The sequence below is a fragment of the Coloeus monedula genome (genome assembly GCF_965178545.1).
Source record: "Coloeus monedula genome assembly, chromosome: 4".
In the NCBI taxonomy this organism is placed as follows: domain Eukaryota; kingdom Metazoa; phylum Chordata; class Aves; order Passeriformes; family Corvidae; genus Coloeus; species Coloeus monedula.
The window spans coordinates 35948384-35972227 of NC_138784.1; the positions used below are offsets into that span (position 1 = coordinate 35948384).

At 37.7% G+C, this 23844-nt stretch overlaps 1 protein-coding gene across 2 annotated transcripts in view; it reads right to left on the reverse strand.

Moving 5' to 3' along the window:
• The window catches only part of TMTC2 (transmembrane O-mannosyltransferase targeting cadherins 2), a 236895-nt gene that overhangs the window by 117576 nt on the left and 95475 nt on the right, over positions 1-23844 (reverse strand). For both annotated transcript variants that reach the window (XM_082280656.1, XM_082280657.1), the window contains exon 2: positions 17193-17763. In XM_082280656.1, the coding sequence (XP_082136782.1) occupies positions 17193-17763 (571 nt within the window). The remainder of the gene's footprint in view (positions 1-17192; positions 17764-23844) is intronic.

Genomic DNA, 23844 nt, shown 5'->3' on the forward strand with positions numbered 1-23844 from the left:
GCAGATAAAGCATGAATGTAGAAACTTACCACTGAACAGCACAGATATTTCCTCCAAAAACTATGAGATATATATGCAAATCACATTTCTCTAAAGACTAAGGTATTTCCAGTCTTTAAACTGCTTTCTGCATGATTATTGTAAATTATACAATTTGAAAAAACTGATTGGAGTCTGATAAAATTAACCTACATAAAGGAAGGGGAAGATCTACCACTTGAAGGAATGAAGGCTTAATGCAGTCTGAAAGAGAGGTAGATGAGAAAAGTTACTAAACAACTCTTATAATGGAGTTAAATTTAGAGTGTAAAATTAAAAATTGAAAATTTTACCACTAGATAAAACTATCATCTTCTGAAATTCTTCCAACACCAGGCCTTTTCTTCACACAAATTAATCTTCAAAATTTTAAGACCAAATATTCCATATATTTTTTTTCTAAGTCCTGTTTGGAAATTTTCTCAGTAAAGGAATCTCACAGACAGAAGAGATGTCTTCTAAAATTGCTGGTCTCTTACAAACTTTATAAAAGGACTCCATTCATACTTGAAACCTGAAACCAAATAGAGTACATCCTTCAAGGAAGAGGAATTTACACCACCAATGCCATTTACAGACAATCCCATTCCTTTCTATTTCTCACCTTGAATTCTCGTGAGCTGTTTAACTGCACTACTTCCAAAAATGTATCAATAAACTTACAGCAAACCAGCCTATAGAAATTGAGCTTTTTAGAGGATAACTACTTGTGGAAATCATGGAAACAGTCTACTACTATTATTCCTAATCCACAGAAGAAGAATCTAGACAGAATAATGGAGTTGTCTAGGGTAATAATGGGTCAATGGTAGAAGCTGACAGAACCTGACATTCTTAAAAATCCTTCTCATCTTGCCACAGCAGTTTAATACATGTTGGTAAACACAGCACATGGAAAGTATTTTAACAGAGATACTAAAGCAGAGAGGGGAGAATGCAAATATTGTCAGATTCCTCAGGGGAAAAATCTACAGTTTGAAGCACTTCCTGTTACGATAAGCATTCATTTTTTGGGTAAATTTCTTTGATAACCAGCTGCAAGGATAGTAGTCACATTATTTTGCCCTTTCCTCGTCACATTTTCTAGAACTGACAAAAGCATCTATAACTATTAAGAAAACAAAGCAAAATGAAATCTGTATTTTTTTAAATATTAAAGCATTTAAAAAACTGTCATTAACCGTTTTCAAGAAACATTTCCTGCAACTACAGCCAATTGTTTTATTTTTAAAGCAAAAAGAAACAAATTTTCTTTCTGTGAAAGCTCTGAAGTAGCTTTAGAAAATCTGTAAGGGATTGAGAACTTTGATCAAGTAACCACAGAGAATATTCTGTCTTAAACATTCCAAAGAAAGGACAAAAGAGGGGAAAAACAATTGCTAATTATCATCTTGGTAACATTTTTAAGCAGACTGGCAAAACCAAAGGATTAAGTGACTCTGTGTCAAACAAAAGATTAAGTATCACTCCTTGACAGTGATTCATATGTACTAGAAAACCTAAAGAACATTTTTAATAGCTACTGCAACTATTTAAAACTTTGGCCACAAACTGGAGAATCTTTCAGCTAATTGATGAGCATTTCTCCTCATACTGTAGTAAAATGAACTTTCAAGTACATGCATAGGATTCAAACTTTCCCCAAAACTGTACACTGACTATTGGTTTCGAATTCCCATGCAAAAGCAAGAGAAAGCAAAATTATAAGAGAATATAACATAGCTTGGGTCATAGTCAGCACAGGTCTATATCAAGAGAATTAGTTTTGTAGCAATTGGTTTTGAGCACTGCCTTTAAAAATTAAAAAAAAAGTCAAACTGAAAACACACCTTCTGACAAATCCTATTATGTTATTTGTTTCTGAATATTTTGAATGAGAAAGGTTTTGTGTATCAGTGATGAGGACTGAAAGAAAATTTTATTTTCAATTCAGATGTTCCAACAGAATACCTCCCTACTTCTACCTACTTCTGCCTTTGGGGAGTAGGAATATGTATCGGCATAAAGCTTATGTATTTCTGGAGGAGTGTGAAAGAAACAAACACAAAAAAATTGTAAGCCATCTACCCAAGATTAGTTTGCAAATATTAGCATTAATGAAGCCTGTGTTCCCCTGAATGCACATACCATGGCAAGAGACTTCATGCCTGATACAGAACTCAGAATGTGTTGCTGCTGCTTGGATTTTCAGTATCTAAAAAAGTGCTCCTGAAATACTTTTCTCTCAGGGAAACTTGTCTCTTCTCTATTACAATTTTAACAAAGCTTTTAAATGCTTCTTCACCTTTGAGAACATTGTTCCTCCGTCAAATTGGATTCTCCTTGACTGATGGATACTAAAGTAAATAAGTAGAAAGGTGGACAGAAATTCCAAGCATATTAATGCCACCTGTGTCTTTTAGAGTAAGCTTATACTAAAACTAGTTTCTGAGACAACACCATCCAGAGATTGCTAACTTGCTAAAGATCTTCTGTGAGATAGAAAATTAGCAAGTTTTATCTATAGTTCAGGAATACCGGTCACTTTATGCTCTGTACTAAATTTTGACCTAAACAACATTTATAGCTAGGCTATAAATTCTAGAAGTAAGTTTAGAACTAACATCTGTTTGTCGAGGCCACTTTAAGAGGGTACTGGAAGGAAAGTACTAAAAATGTTATTTTGTTGAATAGGTAGGGAGATGTTAACACTGAGATGCCTAAAAATGCCAAGTTTCAAGTTTTATCAGGAAGAGTTTTGAAATTAAATTCCTTCTAGAGTACAAAATAGAACTTGGAAGAATTAGAAAAGGAAGACACTCGGAAGAAAACACAGTTATACTAATCACCTGTATTTGCCAGACATGGGGTTTAATATATTTTGATTTCTCTGATTCATAACAAATTATCCGCTTCCAGTATTTGGCATCAGGTCTTTGGTTCTTAGAAACAAGTTCCAAAATGTGTTGTCCCTTGCCCCCTCCACACAAGGAATTACACTGCTGAACCAGTCCATTCCCTTGACTTCTGGAGCCCCCAATGATTGTGACAGACATCCTGGTACTCCTTACAGTGCTGAGCTGCCAGGATGGTACTTATCTGGTTCATGCCTGAAATGTGCTACCAGCAGTCATGTGCACTTAGGATTAGGTACTAGAACTGTCAGCTTATTTTTTCCTCACTGAGTTTTTCTTAAGCTACCTCAGTGATGCCAATCTCAACAAGCTTTACTGTTGCTTACTAATTGAGAAGTACCCTGGGGTCTGAAGACTGCATTATAAATATAGTGACTGATCAACTTTCATTAATGATGCTACCTTCAGACTGGCAAGTTTAGTTTTAAGTAGTATCATACTAAACGTAGTTCATAAAACAGAAGGCAGGGGACTTCAGCTTTCTGTAAAAATGTATCATAACATTCACTAATTTTGAGGGATGGTATTTTCCCTTTTGGGATTGATAGCTGGAGGACCTCCTGGTGCTCCACACATATTTTTATGGTTTACTTGACAGGAGAGAGACATGACAGCATAACTTTCTAAGAGGTTAGTAATACCCAGAGATACACAATAAAACATTAAAATATGCTGTAAACTCTTCAACTTATCCCACGAACTCAAAAAAATCTGCTGTCACTCATTTGTCTAGGCATTCTAATCAGTTGTTAACATTTCCCTAAATAACAGTTGACAGTATAAAGTAAGATTGGTCAAATACACATTTTTAAATCCTTCTTTCTAATAAGAAACTCTGCTAGACCTAGAGAGCAACATACACACCATTCAATCTCACTGACAAAGTAACTTTTCACATAGTTGATAGAGAGATGTGGGCAATTACCAGGTCTTTCAGGTTCAGCAATTTTTTCCTACTTCATTTCCTTGCTGGGATTTTAAAGATTATATCTTTAGATAAGACTTTAAACATTTTGCCTTTAGGTTATCATTGACCACACTAAAACAAGAATAAAGAAATGGGTCCATGGGACAGTACAGAGCTAACATGAGAGCAACTGGGTTTTGTCTTTCCTGAAAGAAAGCCTTCTATGGCAAATTTACAGTCTTGGCACGTATAAATTAATTATGTTTAGGTTTGGTCTGTATGACATTGTTCTTCTAAAGCAAAGGGCTATTTTGCAGAAACTAGTTAAATAAAAGTCTAGTTCATGTCTTGGCCTGATCTGTTGTATGTTTATGGCACAGTCCTGACTGACATGTCTTGCCAATAAGCTTCTACAGCTAAGTTGGATTTTCACCTCTCTTTCTTTAATATTTACATTTTTATAGGACATGTTTCTTCTGACAAAGCATGAAGGTAAAGACAAGATCTTAAGATATCAGACTGTGAATTAGGAACACATTCCACTTCCACAATTTATCTATTTTTTTTCCTCCTGATAACAAAGCCTTTCCAATCTGGCTTTGTTCACACTATATAAAAGACTTCCCTCTTAACTTGAAGGAAAATTCCCACAGCCTGGTAAAAAAAGGTTCATTCCTTGCCAGAGAACATGAAAAAAAACTCCTTTCAAGCATTATATTTATATTATTCAATTATTTATAAATTAACAGTCAACTCTGTCATCATCACACTAAACTTGCATATTTTGTTTTCTGACTTCCCTTATTAAAAAAAAAATAAAACCATCTAGCCCACAAATTTATGCTGCTTTTGTCTGGTTTCTAATTTTTTTTTACCCATAATTATCTCATGTGGAGAAAATTCTGGAAACAAGTTTTGGCTTTAAAATATTAAAATGTTATATACCAAGAAATAACTTCATTCTTGCATTATTGCAGAATGACACAGCGCACAGAATCTATTTCAATGACAGTTTCTCTCCTACGACAGCAAACAGACATTCAGGTTGAATTCACTGATCCTTATTTTTAGGAAGATATGGCAGGACATACTTTCATAATGGGCAACTTCAAATTATTCCTCTTCTAACATCTGGTTTGTATTTTGCAACACCACCACCCAAAATTTCTTTACACAATTGTCCTTTTTTCAAACAAATCCCCTGCATTAACTAGCACTTTCTTCAAACAAATTCTCATATCCATATTTCTGATCAACTTTTGGTAGTAGCTCCTAAAAGGTTGCATATAAAACCCTCTTTAATGCAATCCCAAGGGCAGTCTTCTGAAGTAACAGCTAATAGCATAACTTAGCAATACTTTGAAACATTAAGTGGAAGATAGGAAGGGCAAAGCTGTATCCTGACTTTAGGTATGGTAATTATTTCTTATACCTGAGTGAACATCTGTGATCATTAGTTTTAGATTACAATTTCTCAGAAGCAAATCACTCTGATTTCTTAAAGCCACTTTGAAATTGCACATCATTAAAATTAGGTCCCCCCTTCCAGTTCCAAATGTGTATTTGAGCACAACAGTGCACCTATTAAAGAAACATTTGGCAGCATAAAAATTGCAGCAGATGTGCAAGGTGCCAAGAGGCACAGGGGTTGAATGTAGTATGTCAAACCCCCCCAAAAAAGCACCCTTTTCAGATCCTGTGTTCTAGTAAAAGAACAATATACAGAACCACAGAATGTACTGGGTTGGAAGGGACTCACAAGCATCAAGATCACCTCTTAGCCCTGCACAGAATCATCCTCAAGAGTCACACCATATGCCTATTGTCTAAAGTCTTCTTGAACTCTGTCAGGCTTGGTGCTATGACCACTTCCCGGGGTAGCCTGCTCCAGTGCCCAACCACCCTCTGGGTGAAGAACATTTTCCCAATACCGAACATAAATCTCCACAACACAACTTCAGGCCATTCCCTCAGGTCCTGTCACTGGGCAACACAGAAGAGATCAGTGCCTGCCCCTCCTTTTCCCCTCATGAGGAAGTTCTAGACTGCAGTGAGGTCTCCCCTCAGTCTCCTCCAGGCTGAACAGACCAAGTGACCTCAGCCACTCCTCATACGGCTTCACCCAAGGCTCTTCATCATCTTTGTTGCCATCCTTTGGATGCTCTCTCTAACAGTTTAAGATCTTTTTTATATTGTGGCACCCAAAACTGCCCCCAGCACTCAAGGTGAGGCTGCCCCAGTGCAGAGCAGAGCGGGACAATCCCCTCCCTTGCCTGGCTGGTGATGCTGTGCCTGATGCCCCCCAGGACACAGGTGGCCCCCCCACTGTCAGGGCACTTACACCTAAGTAGGCTTTCAAGAGGAGTTTGTATTTCTGCAATTCACAATTGGCTGTATCAGACAGCTAATGATGGAATATATCAGCTTACCAAAAAAACTATATATAGGAAACATGATAAAGTTAAATTTCCAGAGCTACTGACAGTATCAACAGGGGAAAAAATGGGCAAAAAATTACTTATTTCCTTTAATGCACAGAAAATTTAGCTTCCTTAAAAAAGACTTCTAGTAGTTCTAGTTAGAAAATTTTGGAGCCATTTTGCTGCACCTCTTCATGTTGACAGGCTTAGAAGTAGTCTGTTGATGTGAAGCAGCACAGCTTTGGGACTCATGAAAAGGTTAAGCCTGCATTTTCAGACAAGTACATTTGGGGTTCTTTTAAATACCTTTTTTTATAAAAAATATTAGCATTTTAAATTATTTGTGTATCACAGTAATATAACATTTAATCAAAATACTGTAACCATGCCCAGAGGATAAAATAGCAAAGCAGAGCATCTGACAGACGGACTTATAAGCTCCCCCTGAGGGTTTGAAGCTGTCTGCTACACTACAAGCAAAACAAATAACTGTATTAAAACATGAATTTATTACCCCACTGAGGCAGTACGTTGGTTGCTAACCACCAATGCCCTGGAATGGAAGGTCACATATCAAGTCAGATTTTATAAAATTTCACTTTTCATTACTTTGCCAAAACTTACAAGAAAAAGTACAAACACTGCATACAATAAGAACAGAGGAAAGGAGCTACATCATCTGGCTGATAAGAACAATTCTGCTGATTAATAGAGATATTTGACCTGTATAGGTTCCCAAATTTTCATATGCTTGACTTTCAAATCAATGCCTTTTTTTTTCCACCTTTACTAATTTCTCCCTTTTTTCCTTATAATTTCAGCAGATAGTCCAACGAGTTGGACTTAAGCAGGCAATGAAATTCTTTCATTCTAAATATCACAGGGAGAAAACCAAACATTTTAATTAGGATTGGTATATACCTGAATCTAAAAACACCAAGCAATAAGGACTAAGTCAAAGAGCACTGTCTTCATTAATAAACCTACTAATAAATCTCTGTTGTTTCAGAGTAAGGTTTAGGTCTCAGACTGAATTCATTTCCAGTAGAAAACCAGGCTATAACTGAAGGAGATATCTATGCCATGTAGCTGTTACACAGACATATCCCCTCCTTACTGGATGTAGATTTGCAGCCACAAACATGAGTAAGGCAGATAATAGTGAAGAAGCTACACTGACACCTGCATCTTCAGTATTTCACCTGATGATGCCTGGGGTGATTAGCAGAGCACAGAGGCACCATCTGGGTATTTCACAGCCTTGGAGACCAACCTGAGAGCACAAGGACACATCGACCTTTTTCGCCACTGTGCAATCAAGATTGCTGACAACATGCCATACCATGAGCAGGGCAGTGCCAAGGCAGAAATGGTTATTTGACAGGATCCTGAGTTAATATAGTACCATAGATATAGTGCTCATGTCAGAGTGCAAACAATTTTCTAGTCCAAAAATTTAAAAAAGCACTGTTTTTAAATCTATCAAAGATGCATTTAGAAACCACATCTTCAAAATATATCAACACACAGCTATCAAAACAATAATTAAAATATAAACATATCTTAATTCTGCTTTTTCCCCCAAAAAATGTAATTGTTTAAACAAACAAAGAAAGAAAAATCACTCTACGAGATTGCTAATATTGACTTTCCACAGATTTCAAACTACAAACAGCCAAGAACGCTATACATAAAGCGGTCCAAAGAAGCAAGAGTTAAAGTTAAAGAAATTGTCATTTCTTCCATTTTAAAACTTATGAGAGCTATTTTGTGGTGATGTTTTGCTACTTCTAATAATGCTTTAAGGAGAAAAGTTTCCAAGTATAGAGATAGAAATATAATAAACACATATTTTAAGAATAAACCATAATCTCACAATCCCTACTAAATGAACACGGCTGTTGATGCAACCTTCATTGTACTCTACAGCAGTACAAGCTGCCCAGGATACTTTTAAAACATGCAGACTAAAACATGCAAAAAATTTATCCATAACCCCCACAGTCCTGTTTTCTGGGAGAGGAAGAATTTAAGGAGACTCAATACTATTCTACCCTCTCTTTTCCCTTGCTCCCTCATTGCCTTTATTAACTCAATATGTCCCTACACTAACTTTAAGACTTTGTTGCTATGGGAATTTATTTCCATATTTTATTGTCAAGGAGAAAAACAAGATTTTGGTGATTAAATGTCACAGAAGCTCTGACTTTTGCACAACCTAATCAAATCTACAGCCTTAAAAACAATCTGTGTATGTAAGTCTTACCATTCTGATCATAAAAAAGTACATATGTTCTACCTGGCATTTAAAAGCCAAGTACAAAAATTCTCTCTCCCTTCCCCCAAAAGCTTCTGGATAATTTTAACATAATTTCTGCATGCACATTTTCAATTAGTTTCCTAGAAACTCTGGAATAAAACATATTTTCTTTTCCTTTTCTCCCAGTGAGGACCATCCACAGCATCAAGAGATTCTTTTCTTTTCTAAGTGACATTCAAGGTTAGTGAGGCTAGAAATTCACCTCGTAATAACTGACCCATAAAGACAGCTACAAAATTGTAAGCATGGGTTCCTTCCCTCCCCATACCTAATCTATATTGCAGCTGGAAAAAGAAATACATGCAATAGGTACAAAATATTGTTCAATTCCTACGTAAATATGCCAGAAGTATTTGCTGTCTTCTATCAAACTGGCTGCTGTTTCCACTGTAAATCTCATACACTTGTACTTACCCCCTTTTTAATATTGTAACTGTCTACATAGGTTAATATTTAGAACCACTCACTTAGGAAAATTGTGTACGTAATCATTAAATCATTACAATTTAAATAAAACTGAGCATAAGCCAGAAAATTCAAAATTAAACCAAATATAAAAAAAAAGTCTCCCTTGTGGCTCACGGTTTGTGTATGTTTCCACTCCTTCAAAACAAGTTCTCCCAGGTCTGGAATCAGAGCTCATGCTCATGTACCAGGAACTGCTCTCTGTTAGGTAGGACTCTAGGAACACAACTGAGAATGCAGCTCTATCAACTAGACTCGGGCAATGCTGTCGGAGGACTACAGTGCTGAAGCTTAGATGATCACAGTTAAGATGCTCAAAAGATCAGGAGCCTGACCTTCACACTCGGTAGCCTTATCTTTCCCAAAGGTGCTGTAACAAACTGCTGGGAGCCAGAACTCGGAGCATCCAGAAGCTGCACCTGCTCCCTAATCTATTTGATTCTGACTGAGGACATACTTCCAGGTTTTCCCTCTTCTGACACTATTATGGTATGCCATGACTTCTGGGAGCAAGAGGTTTAGCTTGCTGTTTAGCTGTGATTGACCAAGTACAATGGGTTCATTAGGTAAAGCTCACCAGGAGCTACAAGCATTCAGCACTTCATCAAACCAGGACATTTAGGTGTCTAAACATGACATTAGGAGGCTAATGTAAAGTACTTATGATTGAACACAGAGGCACAGGTATAAACTTTCTGTGTGGCATTTAACAAGCACAATCCATACTTGATGAGTAAAACCATGAATGCATGCATTTTAGCCACGGCACTAAACCAGGTTTAGGCAGAAAGGCATAATTTCTGAGGCAAATCTGCACAAAAAGGAATTACACCAGGAAATGTTTAACTCATTAATACCACTGAGCTTTAGCACTGTTTTTCCCATTTTGTGGCCAATACCCACCCATGGGAGAAGCAGAGCCAGAGGGGAAAGGAACATGGCTTTCTAGCTAGTGGAGAAACGGAAAACTGAAGATTGGCCAAAGCTGCATATATTTCTTATCCTACAGAGTTTGCAGGTACCCAAGTCCCCCTATCTCAGCATAAAATACATTTAAGTATTAAACATCGACTAACCCTACCAAAAAGCATGAAATTTAACTGTTCTTTAATACTTGTATTTTAAACAGGAAAATTGTCAGCTTCTGGAAAAACAGTTTTACAGAATCCCTTTAATTAGGAAGCTAACTAATCACTAAGATGAAAAAAAACCTACATCTGTAAATATGCCTAATACTCTGAACAGTTGCTAGTCACTACGATAAGCTTGGTGCTTTCAATTGATTCCTTAAATTTTTTAAAAACATTAAAAATTAGGAGACTAACATTTTCTGATTGATATTATTTGCAAAGGTTTTGTAGAGTGGAAAGCAGCAAGGCCCCCAATACCCTGTAATTAAAAACCACAGTGAAAAAGTCATGCTGTTCTTGATGTCAGTAATTGGCATGTACCTCAGAATGAAAAGTAAGTGCTAACAAAAACTATGCAAAGCCTTTTAGAACTTTCTTACCTTGTGCCCCTTAAAGATATCCTTTTTAAGCCAGGGACAATGTGCTGGTTTTGTCTAGGATAGAGTTAATTTTCTTCATAGTAGTTAGAATGGTGCTGAGTTTTGGATTTGTGCTGGAAACTGTTGATGTCCCAGGGATGTTTTAGCTATCACTGAGCAGTGCTCACACAGAGTCAGGGCTTTTTCTGCCCCTCACACTGCCCCACCAGCAAGGGGGCTGGGGCTGCACAAGGAGCTGGGAGGGGACACAGCCAGGACAGCTGACCATAGGGATATTTCAGACATATGGCATCATGCTCAGCAGATAAAGCTGAGGGAAGAAGCAGATGGGCAGATATCCGGAGTGATGGTGTTTGTCTTCTCAAGTAACTGCAGTGCATGATAGAGCCCTGCTCTCCTGGATGTGGCTGAACACCTGCCTGCCCATGGGATCCAGTGAATTAATTCTTTGCTTAATTTGCGTACACAGCTTTTGCTTTACCTATCAAACTACCTTTACCTCAGTGTCTGAGTTTTCCCCTTCCCCATCCCACTGGGAGGGAGTGAGCAAGTAGCTGTGCGGGGCTGAGGTACCAGATGAGGTTAAACCACAACAGGGAAGAATGGAACAACACAGTATACTGTGTATGCTACCATGCAGTATAAATCTTATGCAAGACTGAAGACAGTAACAACCCTTCTCTGGCAAACTAACCTCTCTGTTAGATTGAAGGTTCTCCATAATTCCTGTAAATATGAAAAGCCTTCTCTCTTTTTTTTCATTTACTTACTCATTTACAGAAGAAGACTTTGCCTTTTTCATCCTTCTACAGAGGCATTCTCAAATATAGGCTCCTAAATATTACTGTAGACTTCAAGTGAATAGATAAAAGTAATGGGGATTTTAGTGGCAATTCTAATAAAGACATTACAGATATAATATTAAAATATAATCTATATTATGTCAGTGTCAGTGACTTCAGCAAGACAGGTTATGATTCCTCATTTAAAAAAAAATACAACATTGATAAATTTGCCTTAGGATGCTGTATTTCTGTCACATGTGATCTGTGCCAGTGGTTTAAATCACCCCATGAAAATATTTTCAGGAAACAACAGCTATTTATACATATTGATGTCCAATTCAGTACTGCTCCACCAACATCACAGGGACCTGCAGGAGATTAATATCTCTGAAAAGATAGCGGAGGCCAATCTTGCTTTTCTTATTTCAGGATCAAACAGAAAAGCAGCAAGGAGCTACGGGAACTACAGGAAACAGCAGTATTAGCTACTTGAAATTGTCAAGGGAGAAGTAAATTGGAAAAAGCTTCTTTTGTCTAGGAAATATCTGCTGGGGGGAGGGGGAGCGATGGCCAAGACCACACAGGCCTCATGCTGTTGCCATCCAGCAGAGTGAAGAGAAAAGCATCAGGCTGGCTCATCTGCAAATATGAGCAATGTATGTGCAGGCACATTCGTCTCACCGTTTTCAGCATTTTGTACAGCCTTAAAGCTGACAGGAATATTAACCCCCAGCTGACTACTCCAGAATCAGAGATGCTAGGGATAAATGGGGCCCCAGCTGGCACTGGAGCCCCCAATCTCTTCCATAGTTCTTGAAATGCTAAAGGTTACCCAGTCCACAAATGCAATATTTAACAGCTCAGTGCACTTGAATATGTGGCTCTTGTTAGACAAAATGAACCCATGAGAGGTCAAGTCATGTTTTGAAGCTGTAAGTTATTTATTATTTTTAACTGGAATAAAAGCAGTCTCTATGAAAAGCATATTTACTAAATATCTGACTCCAAGGATGAAGTCTGTCCTGCAAGGGAGTAGCTGCTGCCCTAACAGTCTAAACACTGTAAATGCTATACTTCAAAGACATGGAGACAAGACCAGACCATGCCCATCCAAAAGGGAAATAACTTACAAAATAACAGGTTTTTGATCAGTTGTGCCAAAATATCAAGACCTCTGGGTAAGTTCAGCATAATAAAATTGCTTAGATGGTGGGAAATGAGCAGAAAATAAACCGTTGAGTTAGATTTTAAATAATGATGGAACACTACTGCAAAACAGCATAACTTGCAAACGGAGAAGAGACGAACAATAAGCAACACTGACTACTACATTACTAAGGCTTTCAAGTTACTCAGAAGAGAAGGATAAAACTGTAAATTTAAATCAAGAGCAGCATTTTATTTTGACATTGCTTTTCAAAGCACAATAGTTCTAAAAGTAGCAACTTCAAAGACTAAAGAAAGCAGAAAGTGGCCTGCTTGAAGTTTAGAGTATTCTCAAAAATCAGCAGCTTTATCTAATACCAGCAGCATATCACCAACAACTAAGACTGTTCCAAGACCATAAAAGAAAGTAGAGTTTTATAAAACTTGGTTTGGTGGTTGACCATGTCATCCATGGATGCCCCAGGTTTTCATCATTACCTTAAATAAAATATAGGCCTCCAATAAAATTGCCTTTTACAAAATGAATACTGTGATAATAGCACAGGAGGCTAGATAATGCATCCTGCAATCCAGTTCATGGCTCATGTTAAGCTATGGACACCAATAACTAATTCCACATGTGAGACAGACTTCCCAGAGGGAGATGTTAATCAAATAAGCGATAGGAAAAGATACATTTCCTTAATTTAGTATAACAAACCCCCTGTACTAACAATATGTTGATCTGGTAAAATGTTACTCTATTGTAGCAGTGCAACATTAGCAGAACATACATCTGGTTTAGTTATCTCTGTAAGGCAGTTTGTATACATAAGACACAGAGCAATACTTTGATTACCATTATATTAAAAATGAGATTTAAATGCATTTACCCCATCTTTTTAAAAGCTAATGTTATTCAGATACATTCACACTTAAAAAAAAAAAAAAAAAACAAAAAAACAACAACAAAACACCAAAACAACCAGGCAAACAAAAGAAAACCTAAAAAACTCACAAGATGAAAAAAGAGCAGCACAGTAGGGTCTGTATTAGCTTTGCACTATTAATTGACAGAAGACTGATGATTAATGCTTCTGCACTCAAGTTGAATATTGCAAGTACAAAACAATTAAGCCTCTGTATTTGCATATTTTCTACAATAACAAACTTGATTACAGCTCTCTCCTGCAATCAAGTTCCCCCCTCCCAGTCCTACACCTCTGGTGGTTTAACTTGCACAAGTGCAGCTGCTGACAGGTACAATCATCTGATCCCTATCACACCTAACAACTCAATCTGCATACCTGCTATGCAACTTGCACTGGAAATGACTCAAGGTCTAGAATGCTGAAAAATAAAACAGAAGTGTAACTTACTTCTATAAGGAATGCTTTGCCCCAGTAGAACACCACTTTTTGAATTACTCTCATTTCAGGCAACTCATTTATGACTGCAATAAATACAATTCCATCAAAGTCTTCTAATTTAAAGACAGTGAATACATTCTTGTCATCCACTCAGAATAAAACAGAGCTAACCAAATGAAATGCAGACTAGACAACAACTTTTCCAGCCAGAGTGAGAGCATCACAGGCAGACGGGAATACAAGACTTGGCAAAAGAAAAAAATCAGCAGCCAAGTTCTACTGAATAACCAATACACAGATGACAGAAAAGAGCTGGGTAGTTTAGTAAGTGGCTACAATATAAATTTTTAAGATGCCTTAAGAATAGCTTCTAAATAAGGGGTAGCATTCATCTGCTCTGCTGGTGGTCCAGTTTTGCAACTACCTTGTTTAGAAGTCCAGCCAGTCTACTCGAATTGCCCTGGGATGTTTTCATGTGCCCAATATGACAAATCAGGATGCACATGATAACTGGTCTTGTATAGTAGCCATCATTTTATATCACTGGATACTTGGCCCAAAGATAAGAACACAATGGAAAAAAATAGGCTTGTCCCCCTCAGTACCATATCCGCCCATCAGCTGGAGCATTAGTCAAGTTGTTTGTGCCAGCTCATACTTTACTGACCATCCTGAAGATAATCAGTAGTTTTACTATTCTTGAAGCATAAATAATCATGTCTCAGTTTCCCCAGTGGTATATTCTGAAAAATGTCATAGAAGTTGAAAGCCATAGTCTGGCAACATACCAGGCCAGGTCCTTAACCAGCCACTCCCCCAAATCCGTCTCTATCCATTCCTTGTTTCTGTGCCCACACTTCACCTTTCCTCTCACTGTTTGTCAGTATGGCTATTTGTAGTGCAATCACAAGGACTGAATATAACTGAACCGAATCAGATTTAAAATGATTCCTAAAAGATGTATCTGGGATATTTGGGGTGAGGGGTATGGTGTTTAAAGGTTATGTTTTTACCCACATTTCCTCTCACTTCAGTTTGCAGCACAGCCTAGGAAACAGCTATATCAGCTCAGCTGGACAGGGCTGAGCTAAAGGTTAGGTAGAACCTAAAGGGTTGAAAGGAGTAGCATTCAGTTACTACTTACTTAGATAGTACAGACTTGAGCTAACCAACTTTTGAATTATTTACCTTTCTTCTTTGGCTCCATTCTACACTTTTGCCCTCCAACGCACTACAAAAGACCATAACTTTTTGCTCAACTTTCTTGATGTGCTTTCTTTCCCCTGTCTCCTGAAGTTGCCCTCTCCCAATACTACACTGGGAAAACACAAAGAACAAATTCCAGAACAGGTACATGGACACAATTCTTTCTAATTGCCAGCAGCACTCAGCCTGAACACATGTGCAAGAAACATGCAGCCTAGTAATTTAGTGAATAAAAAAATGCATTTCTGCCCAATTAATCAAAATATTCATGTTTTCATTCAATGTAAACTCTCCCCGTAAAACTGTCTCCAGCAAAAATCAAATCTCCACAAAGGTCTGCAATCGACAAAACACAGAATCTTCCATCATTACAGATGAAAAAATAAATTTCGAAGACACTGGCTTTCTGTCCAAGACAACTCTGATGCTGAGTGCAAAAAGACCTCACAAGCCAGGCATCCAAATTTTGAGCTCCACACCTAGGAAGAGAGATCTCGTGTTCAAAAAGTTGGGATGTGGAAGCTTGGATTTCACCTGTGTCACTTAGGTCTCTTCTGGACCAATTTTACTCTGGGCCTGGCATGGAGAAGAAGGAAAAAGGTGAGAACTTTTCCCAATTAAAAGTCCATCAGAAACATCTGCAAAAATTTTGGGTTTAAGCAATGAGTGTTGAATAATAAAAACTTTCTGGATGTTCAGAATTTTCTGTCATATGAATGTTTTTACTACTGTTTAATTCCATAGGATAGGCTAACATTTGAGTTATTAACTAAACTTCTCAAAGCACTTGAAAAAATCTCATTTTTGCACCTTTCAGTATAAAGCCTGCTGTTACAGATGTACTTTAAAGGAAAAAAAAACCAAAAGAACGACTTAATCTGTTTACTGTTTGTTTCTGCTCCGCATTAGGTGCACAATGTACCATACAGTATATGGCTATTGACATTCAGAGGTCTTACATACTCCATTATACATGAGTAAAAAAACCTGAGTATGTGTGTATATATATATGAAATTATTCTTTTCTTTTCCATTTTGTCAGAAAAGAGCATAATAACTAAGTCAACACCTCAGAGCAGTTTAAGAGGAAACTACCAGTGACTGGTGTTTTGTTTCTTTTTTACTTCACTTTATATTTACTCCACTTTACTCCTTTTATATTACAGCTTTATAGTCTGTACAAACAGAAATCATCACAGCTTTATCAAAAAACTACAATTTCTTTTCAATCCATTTGGAAGAGAAATCAGAATTTTCAAATCAAGATGTTTGAGATAAATAAGAAAAGCAATGAAACAAAATACATTTTTGCAATCTACGTCTGACTGAAAAATGTGAAAACACTGTCCTTTTGTTAAGACAGTATTCTTCTGAAAGATAGCCATTTCACTGAAAAGAAAATTACATATACTCAGCTTACTCATTTGTACACCAACTGCTGTAAAGGATTCTTGATTTTGACTGTGGTTTCTGAGTACCACTAAAATACACACAGTTTTGTGAGTGGGAAGCTAGGGGATTTGGTGCACTCATTTATTTGCTCATTTTACTTGTTCGTTCTTGGGGAAGAAGTTAAAAAATAGGAAATACTTATTTTATTAAGGCAATAATACATTCAAGTCATAGCTCCTACTAAGAGAAGAAAAAAATACATGCCCAAGGCATGCACCCAAGTCCTATGCATCTCCGTTAAACTAGAACAATAAGAGGTTTATCTTTGCCTCAGGGAGCAAAGCTGATGATATCAGCTGCCACACTTGCATGCCTGACCAAACTAAGCTGAGTTTGCAAGATACAAGAGGATAAGAGCATGAATGAATTCTTTGCAAAAGGCAGTCAGATATCCAGTGCTTGGTGGTAAACAGAATGAGGGAGATGCTAGAAGTAAGGGAAGTAATTGAAAAAACCCACCCCCAACATCAAGTAATAGCATTAATAGTACACTGCTTAAACAAAATGTAAAAAGACCACACTAAAGCTCTTGAAGTGTTCTTTTAAGCATTAAACATCTGTGCTTATTTCTGGGAGTTGGCTAAACTACTAAGAATTTTTGTGTACTCAAAAACTCATTTAGCACCTGTTTAACAGTGAATGGTGCTTCACGAATAGTTTACAGCAAAGAAGACTCACCTTGTATAAAGCAGAAATGAGCTGATGCATTTTCAGTCGATGAAATACAAAGATATCGTACACGGCTGAAATGGCCAGAACAGTCACTCCTTGCTCCTTCCACAGCATGCTGCATCCTGCACACAGCCCTGCTCCCAAGATCCAGCCCCAAGTACTTGATGAGGAACCTCTGGTAGAGCAGTGCTTCATGTAACACATGAGGGAAAGCAGAAAGAAGAGGCAGGCTCCAATATCTGCCCTCCCTACGATCCCCGCTACGGCTTCCGTGTGGATGGGATGAGATGCAAACAGCAGGCCCGCTATCAAGGTCCAGTACCCATCGCCAAACAGAATCCTGGAGAAGTTTGTGAAAAGGCCTGTGACTGCAGCATGTAAGAGGACGTTTACAAGGTGGTAGCCCCATGGGTCCATTCCCCCAAGTGCATGGTTAATGCGGAAGGAAAGTGTGCAGAGAGGTCTGTAGGACTTGTGGCTCCCACTGTGAGTAAGCAGAGTCCCCCAAAAGTCATTGTAGAAGATATGGATCCACGGTGTCTCAGGCAAAAGGTCCTGGTTTGTCTTGATAGCTCGACTACAAAAGACAAACAAAAACTTCATTTTAACAGAAGAAAATGGCTACAAATGAAAGGCTGTGAAAATGCAATCACACTGCTACAAGAAAAAATGGCATTGCTTTGGTGCTGCTTCTATTCAAGTTTTGAATTTTAACAGGAGGTGTTAAAAAACTACATATCTATTGACTTCCTTCTAGAGCAAAATTTCCATATAAATTGGCTTTTAAAACATTAGAAACAGACGTTATGCTGTTTCTGTTAAATTAAAACACCCTTCAGTGACATTCTTCTGAGTCTAACCCAGGAGTAATCAGTTAAGATTTGATGAGTTATAATTAAAATGTAATAGAAATATGAAAATCTTGCAAACATTATTGTTGAAACAATGGATCCTCCAGTAACTCAGAACTAAAACCCCAACTGGCCTTTTATACTGAAATTTTAATTCAGATGTTGGAATGGATTTTGCTAACATGGATAAACAGTAAATACAGAAGTAGGTAGGAGTGTGCAATTTTCTGCTTCTGGACAGAGCATTCTCACAATTGTCTTCTACATATTTAGACTGACAACATTTTCTGCTAACACCTTGCTGAAGACAGACAACAGATTATTTTACAGACGAAAATACACTCTCTCTTTAAATTCCTTGTATTTCCAGTTGAGGGAAAAAAACACATTGTATTAGCTTATGAATTCAAGTCTATCAGCTTGATTAGAAAAAAAAAAAATGCTGCAGCTTTCAGCATTTTATGCTTTCAACCACCCTGGCAAGGGCCCATGCCAGCCATTAGCAGTCTCTAAGTCTAATTTGTTACTGTAAAAATCTGTCTCCTATAGTGTTTGTACAAATCCAAAGATTTGCATTTAAAATTTATGCAGTGGGAGAAGGTGTGAGACCTGCTTAGTGCAAAAAGATGACTAGAATTTAATTAGTTACTTGTATTTAAGCAATTATTTAAAGATGCACTGTTGTTACTACTGATCTTAACTCATTTAGCATTTATTTTATTAGGGTAATTAAGAATCCAGCCAGCTCAAGACTCTTCTACTCAAAATACTAAACAAGAGAGATGATTTATATCTCATTCTCTATTCAAAACCTCTATCTGCCTTACCAATAAACATCCTCCTATAATTAACAATTTTTCAATTCAGATGAGGAAGGGAAAAAAAGGTGTGAAACTCAAGCCCACATTTAAAATGCATGACTAATTCATACTCCAAGACTCCCCTCACATTCTCCATTTCCCTAGAACCTGTATGCAAATCGCTTTTTTTGTTGTTTTTTGTTTCCCTTTTTTTGGTATTAGTTTCAGGAATGTTGTCTTGTTCTACAAAGAAAAATGCTCAAAACTGATATACCGCACCACAGAATCTCCATGCAAATACTCCAAATTCCACACAGCTCAGCATTTCCATTGTCCAGAGCATCCTGCTGTAATGCTTTCAGACATGCTTCCTCTCAGCATGTCCTTTTGTCTCTGAGCACACAGAGGTTATACAGAGGTCACCTCAAATCCTTTAAAGATCTGATGATGCTTTTTAGAATATTTGAAAATTTTCATTTTGACTTCTGCTTATGCAGTGGATCAGGTTGCCAGTGTTTGTTTTCCCAACCCCACACACATTTTTCTCATTTTAGGCAAGTCGCAAAAGAACACTGGAGGAAAACAAGATCTTTGTTTTCACATTATTTATCTTGTCCTTCCATGCAGTCCTTTCTTGAAACCTAATTCCTCTGTTTGAGATTTCCTTTTGTAGCATAACTCTCAGAACCACTATCAGAAACTTAGGAATTTGGCAAAAATAAAGCAGGTGTCAGGCAAGAAAGAGTCCTTTCTCTGAGAAAAACATAATATATTAGACTACAGGCTCCCAAAGGCTAAGAATGGCTATCAGATGTCAGGATTCAGAGCTGAAACCTTGAACAGCAAAAGTGTTTTTTCTTGGGGAAATAATAAGAAAGTAAGTGGCAACAACATTGCCGCACAACCACCCTCCCCTGAGACAGAGCATTCTGCTACAAATAGCCCAACACAGGTTGTTCGCAGCTTTTAGGGTTTTTTTTGCCCTCTAAGCTGATAGTTTTCATGCAGCAGATATTCATATTGAACTCTTCCCCACCAAAAGTAAACTTTTTGTATCATAAAGAAACCTAGTGTACAATCCAAAGGCATTAATTCAGTCAAATTTTATGCATCCTTGATCCTTTTCTGTTTAGACCTGCCCATATTAAAAATTAAAACAAATAAACAGACAACAAAAAAAACCCCACACACAACAAAAAAACAAAAGGAAGCCCTGAAGATACAGTATTGATCAAACTGTATTTGGGTACAGATGTCAGCAGGCTGTTATAAAATACTCCTAATTTCTTGTGCATGTAAATGCAACGAATTCTACTACCTGCCCATCAGCATGAAGAATACAGAAGCTGACAGTTCCAGCTTACTCAGTGTTTAGTCAGGTCAAATGCTGTATTTTCTATAAATCAAAATTTTAAATAAAGTTAAAATTGCTTTCCATATGATTATTTTTATTAAATATTTATAAGAAAAAAAAGTCTAGCTAATGCTTTGAGATTATAACAAATTCTAATACAAGAGCAAAGCTAGAGGTCCTACAGCAAAGAAGCAAGTCTCACACAGTTTGATTAAGTTCAACTACTCTTACATTATAAATGTAAGAAAAAATATACTTGGACATCATTAGACTTGACTGTGCAGGAGGATGCAGGAATACGAGCACCTGAGATACCTCAGCCAGGCAACTCCGTGTCATTTTGGTCTGAATAAAAGTGAACAATGTCTCAGTAACCTGAGGACTGGGGTCAGACAGAAATAGTCTGTGGGCTGAGTCCAGCCCATGCACAACTGGCCAAGCTGTGCCCACCTTCATCCCTCACCTGGCTGTCCAACAGCACTGGCAAGGAAAATGTGAAAATAAATGTTTATCTCTATGAAGGGGGAAGAAATACAAGCTCCATATCTAATAAAAAAAATTAATAAAAATAAATAGCCCTAAATTGCTCATGTTAGGGCATTAATGAGCCTTCCCTCCTCCGGAGGTTCCCACAACCTGCCCACAGTCCCAAGACCTCATGCCAGCTCCAAAGCTCCCTGGAGGCTGCCCAGGGCCCAGCAGCCCATGTGAGTCTCCCAAGGCCATCAGCCCCTGCTCCAGGGACACCTCAGGAGGGTCAGTCTTCAGCTCCCCAGGCCCCACCCTGACAAGGGTCTTGCTGAGCTGCACCCATATCCCAGCCTGTCCTTGTCCCCAGGGAAGTGCTCAATGCCCAGGCTGCCCTGGCTCCTGGCTGTGGCAAGGCTGTTTTTTCTCTAGTTACTAAATCACCAAGCTGTTAACCCTGCTTAGTCTCTAGTTCCAGCAGCAATTCTGAAAGCAACACCTCCTCACAGCCTGGTAGCAGTGCCAGCTTGTCTCCAGCAAAGCCTCCTGTGCTAGCAGCTACCCTCACCCTCCACAGATAGAAAATAGTATTAATTGTTGGCTCTGGAAAAGACTCTAGGATAAAGGAAATGACAAAATGCCTTATTAGCCTTGCCTCCTGCTTCACTCACAGTTTACCTTGAGGTTATGTCCTGCAAATTAGTCCAATTTTGCTAATGGGCATAAGAGGAGCTTTCCAACTGCACTCATCATTCTTCACCAGAGCTGCAAACTCTGCTCTCACTAAAAGGCAGCAGGTCACCTGAGAAAGTCATTTCTCAAAATTCCAACACATTTGGCATTTTACTTCCAAGCAGCCTCTGAATAGGGTTACACACTCAGGCAGGGACCTTGCTTTCTCCAATTTGCAATGCCTATTTCACACATCCCAGGAGAATGGGATATCTTATTCAGTATACAACAAATGGACATGCGGGGGGGGTGGGGGGAAGGAAAGTAATTAGATTCAGCTATCAGTCCTTCAGAAATGGAAAGCTGAAGAAAGACAAAAAAAATTGTAAAGGCAAAATCATCATTTCTAATTCACTTGAAACAATGCTTCTGCCTCCTGCCATAAATCACTTATTTGCCACAGGTCAGTATACACCTTGAGCATGACTCACCAAGCTTTTACACATCAAATTTAAAAATGCCAGAGATCCAGCCATTCACACATGCACATATACATGCATACGCACACAAAAAAATTTCCAGATGTTTTCAAAATTAACAGCTACATATGTCCTAAACTTCTGTGGTGGTGCTAAACTGATCCAGGTGTTAATACTAGGGTAAAAAAACAGATGCGACATTCTAAAGTGATTTAACAAGTTAAGCCTTATATCCAGGTTCAGTATTGCTAATGGTCCCCATATGCTGAAAATTAACATCAGCATTTGAAGGAGACAACGTATTTTAGAGGAAAAGGAGAATTCCCAACTGTGCATGCAGGAAGCCATTGACCAGACATCTCTCACATAAAATAGATAGTCAGTGATGGACTGGCAAGGTTGAGTATGGAGGTTCATTGTTGTTTTTCCTCAAAGTCATTTTTAAACAGTATTAATTTGGTGCTTTTTTTCTTGAACAGCAATGGGAAAACACCCTAGAGTATTTTTACAGTGGATCTTAATGAGACACCCTAAGGATGCTTTCAAGACTTATGTTACTACTTATAGAGACAACAAGACTGAAAACACAGCCAAGAGCCTACTTTTAAAGTACAAACAGCTTCACATCCCCACAACGTAACAGCAGCTAAGTAAATCCTCCAAACTACTTACAGGCTATCTGTTAGGCAGGTGGTGGTCAGAAAGCAGGGAAATAGAGCTGTCATACCTTAGAAAGTTCTTGTATTTGCCTGCAGACTACAATATATATATATATATATATATATACACACACATATACATTGTCTGTATTGACAGGATAAAGCAAAGTCAGAAAATACTATTTAGTATGCAGAGATGTCTTAAAGTAATAAGCATAAGTACATGAAAACACATTCATCTAAATGTCTAATGACTCAAGGGAACTATTTGCCATTCTGGTAGAATTCTGGTGACAATTATGTCTGATATCCTGTGTATTAAAGTTCCTCTTTCTCAACAGTTGTGAAAGTGGAATTCACCTCCAAACCCAGCAGGCAGTAAAGTTTTAACCATGCCTCTTCACAAAAAAAAAAACCAAAAAAAAAACCAAACAAAAAAACAACGAAAAACCACCACAAACAACAAAAAAAACACCACCCTCCCCCCCCCACACCCCCTCTGCAAAACACCACCCCCCAAAAAAAAAAGCCCAAACACAAACATATTGTATATCAAGTAGGGACACCTGCAGGAGACCAGAATCTGTGCATCCTCTGAGTTTCAAGTTGAAGCTTTTGGTTTCTCTTAAGAAAATTTGTTCTTAGGTGAATCCCTAAGGAAAATCTAATACTACAGCTGTTTTCAGAAAGGAAATACTTGGCAACAACTAGCTCAGTGATATATAGGATCCTGAATTGCTAGCTGGCTCTGAGAATGGGTTTATACATACCAAACAGACTGATGGAAACACCTAGGTTCAAGTCATATTTTAAACTAATTAATGGAAAACATAACATCACAGAAGGGAAATCAGCTTACTAGAATTTTGTATCTAGTTAATTTCTGCCACTAATATGGTCCTTTTCTAGCTGTATAGAAATATCTGAACTCAGAACTCAAACACTGAAGACAACACACAGTTTTAATATAATTTTCCTATCTTACAGAATTACTAGTGAAAGCTATTAACTCTATACAGAGTTAGTACAGGACCTCTAGAAAATATGTTAACAAATGATAATATTAATTCTGTATTTTGGACTATGACAGCATTTCTATAGCCAACTTCAGTTTAGTACCAGAACAAACAGGAGCTACAAGCAACAGGTCTGTAAATAGTGTTTTATTCGTAAAACTTTCTTGGATGAGCCTTTCCTGAATTAGATGAAAGAGAGAGGAAAGATGGATGAGACAACTGTAACTATACCCTTAGATGATTGCAACCACTGCCAAAAATAAAGACAATGAAACAAAAATACTAAAGAAAACAAAACAGTAAAATCACAGAGAAAGGTTATGGTCTTATACCACAGTATAAAGACACAAAGTTTCTAA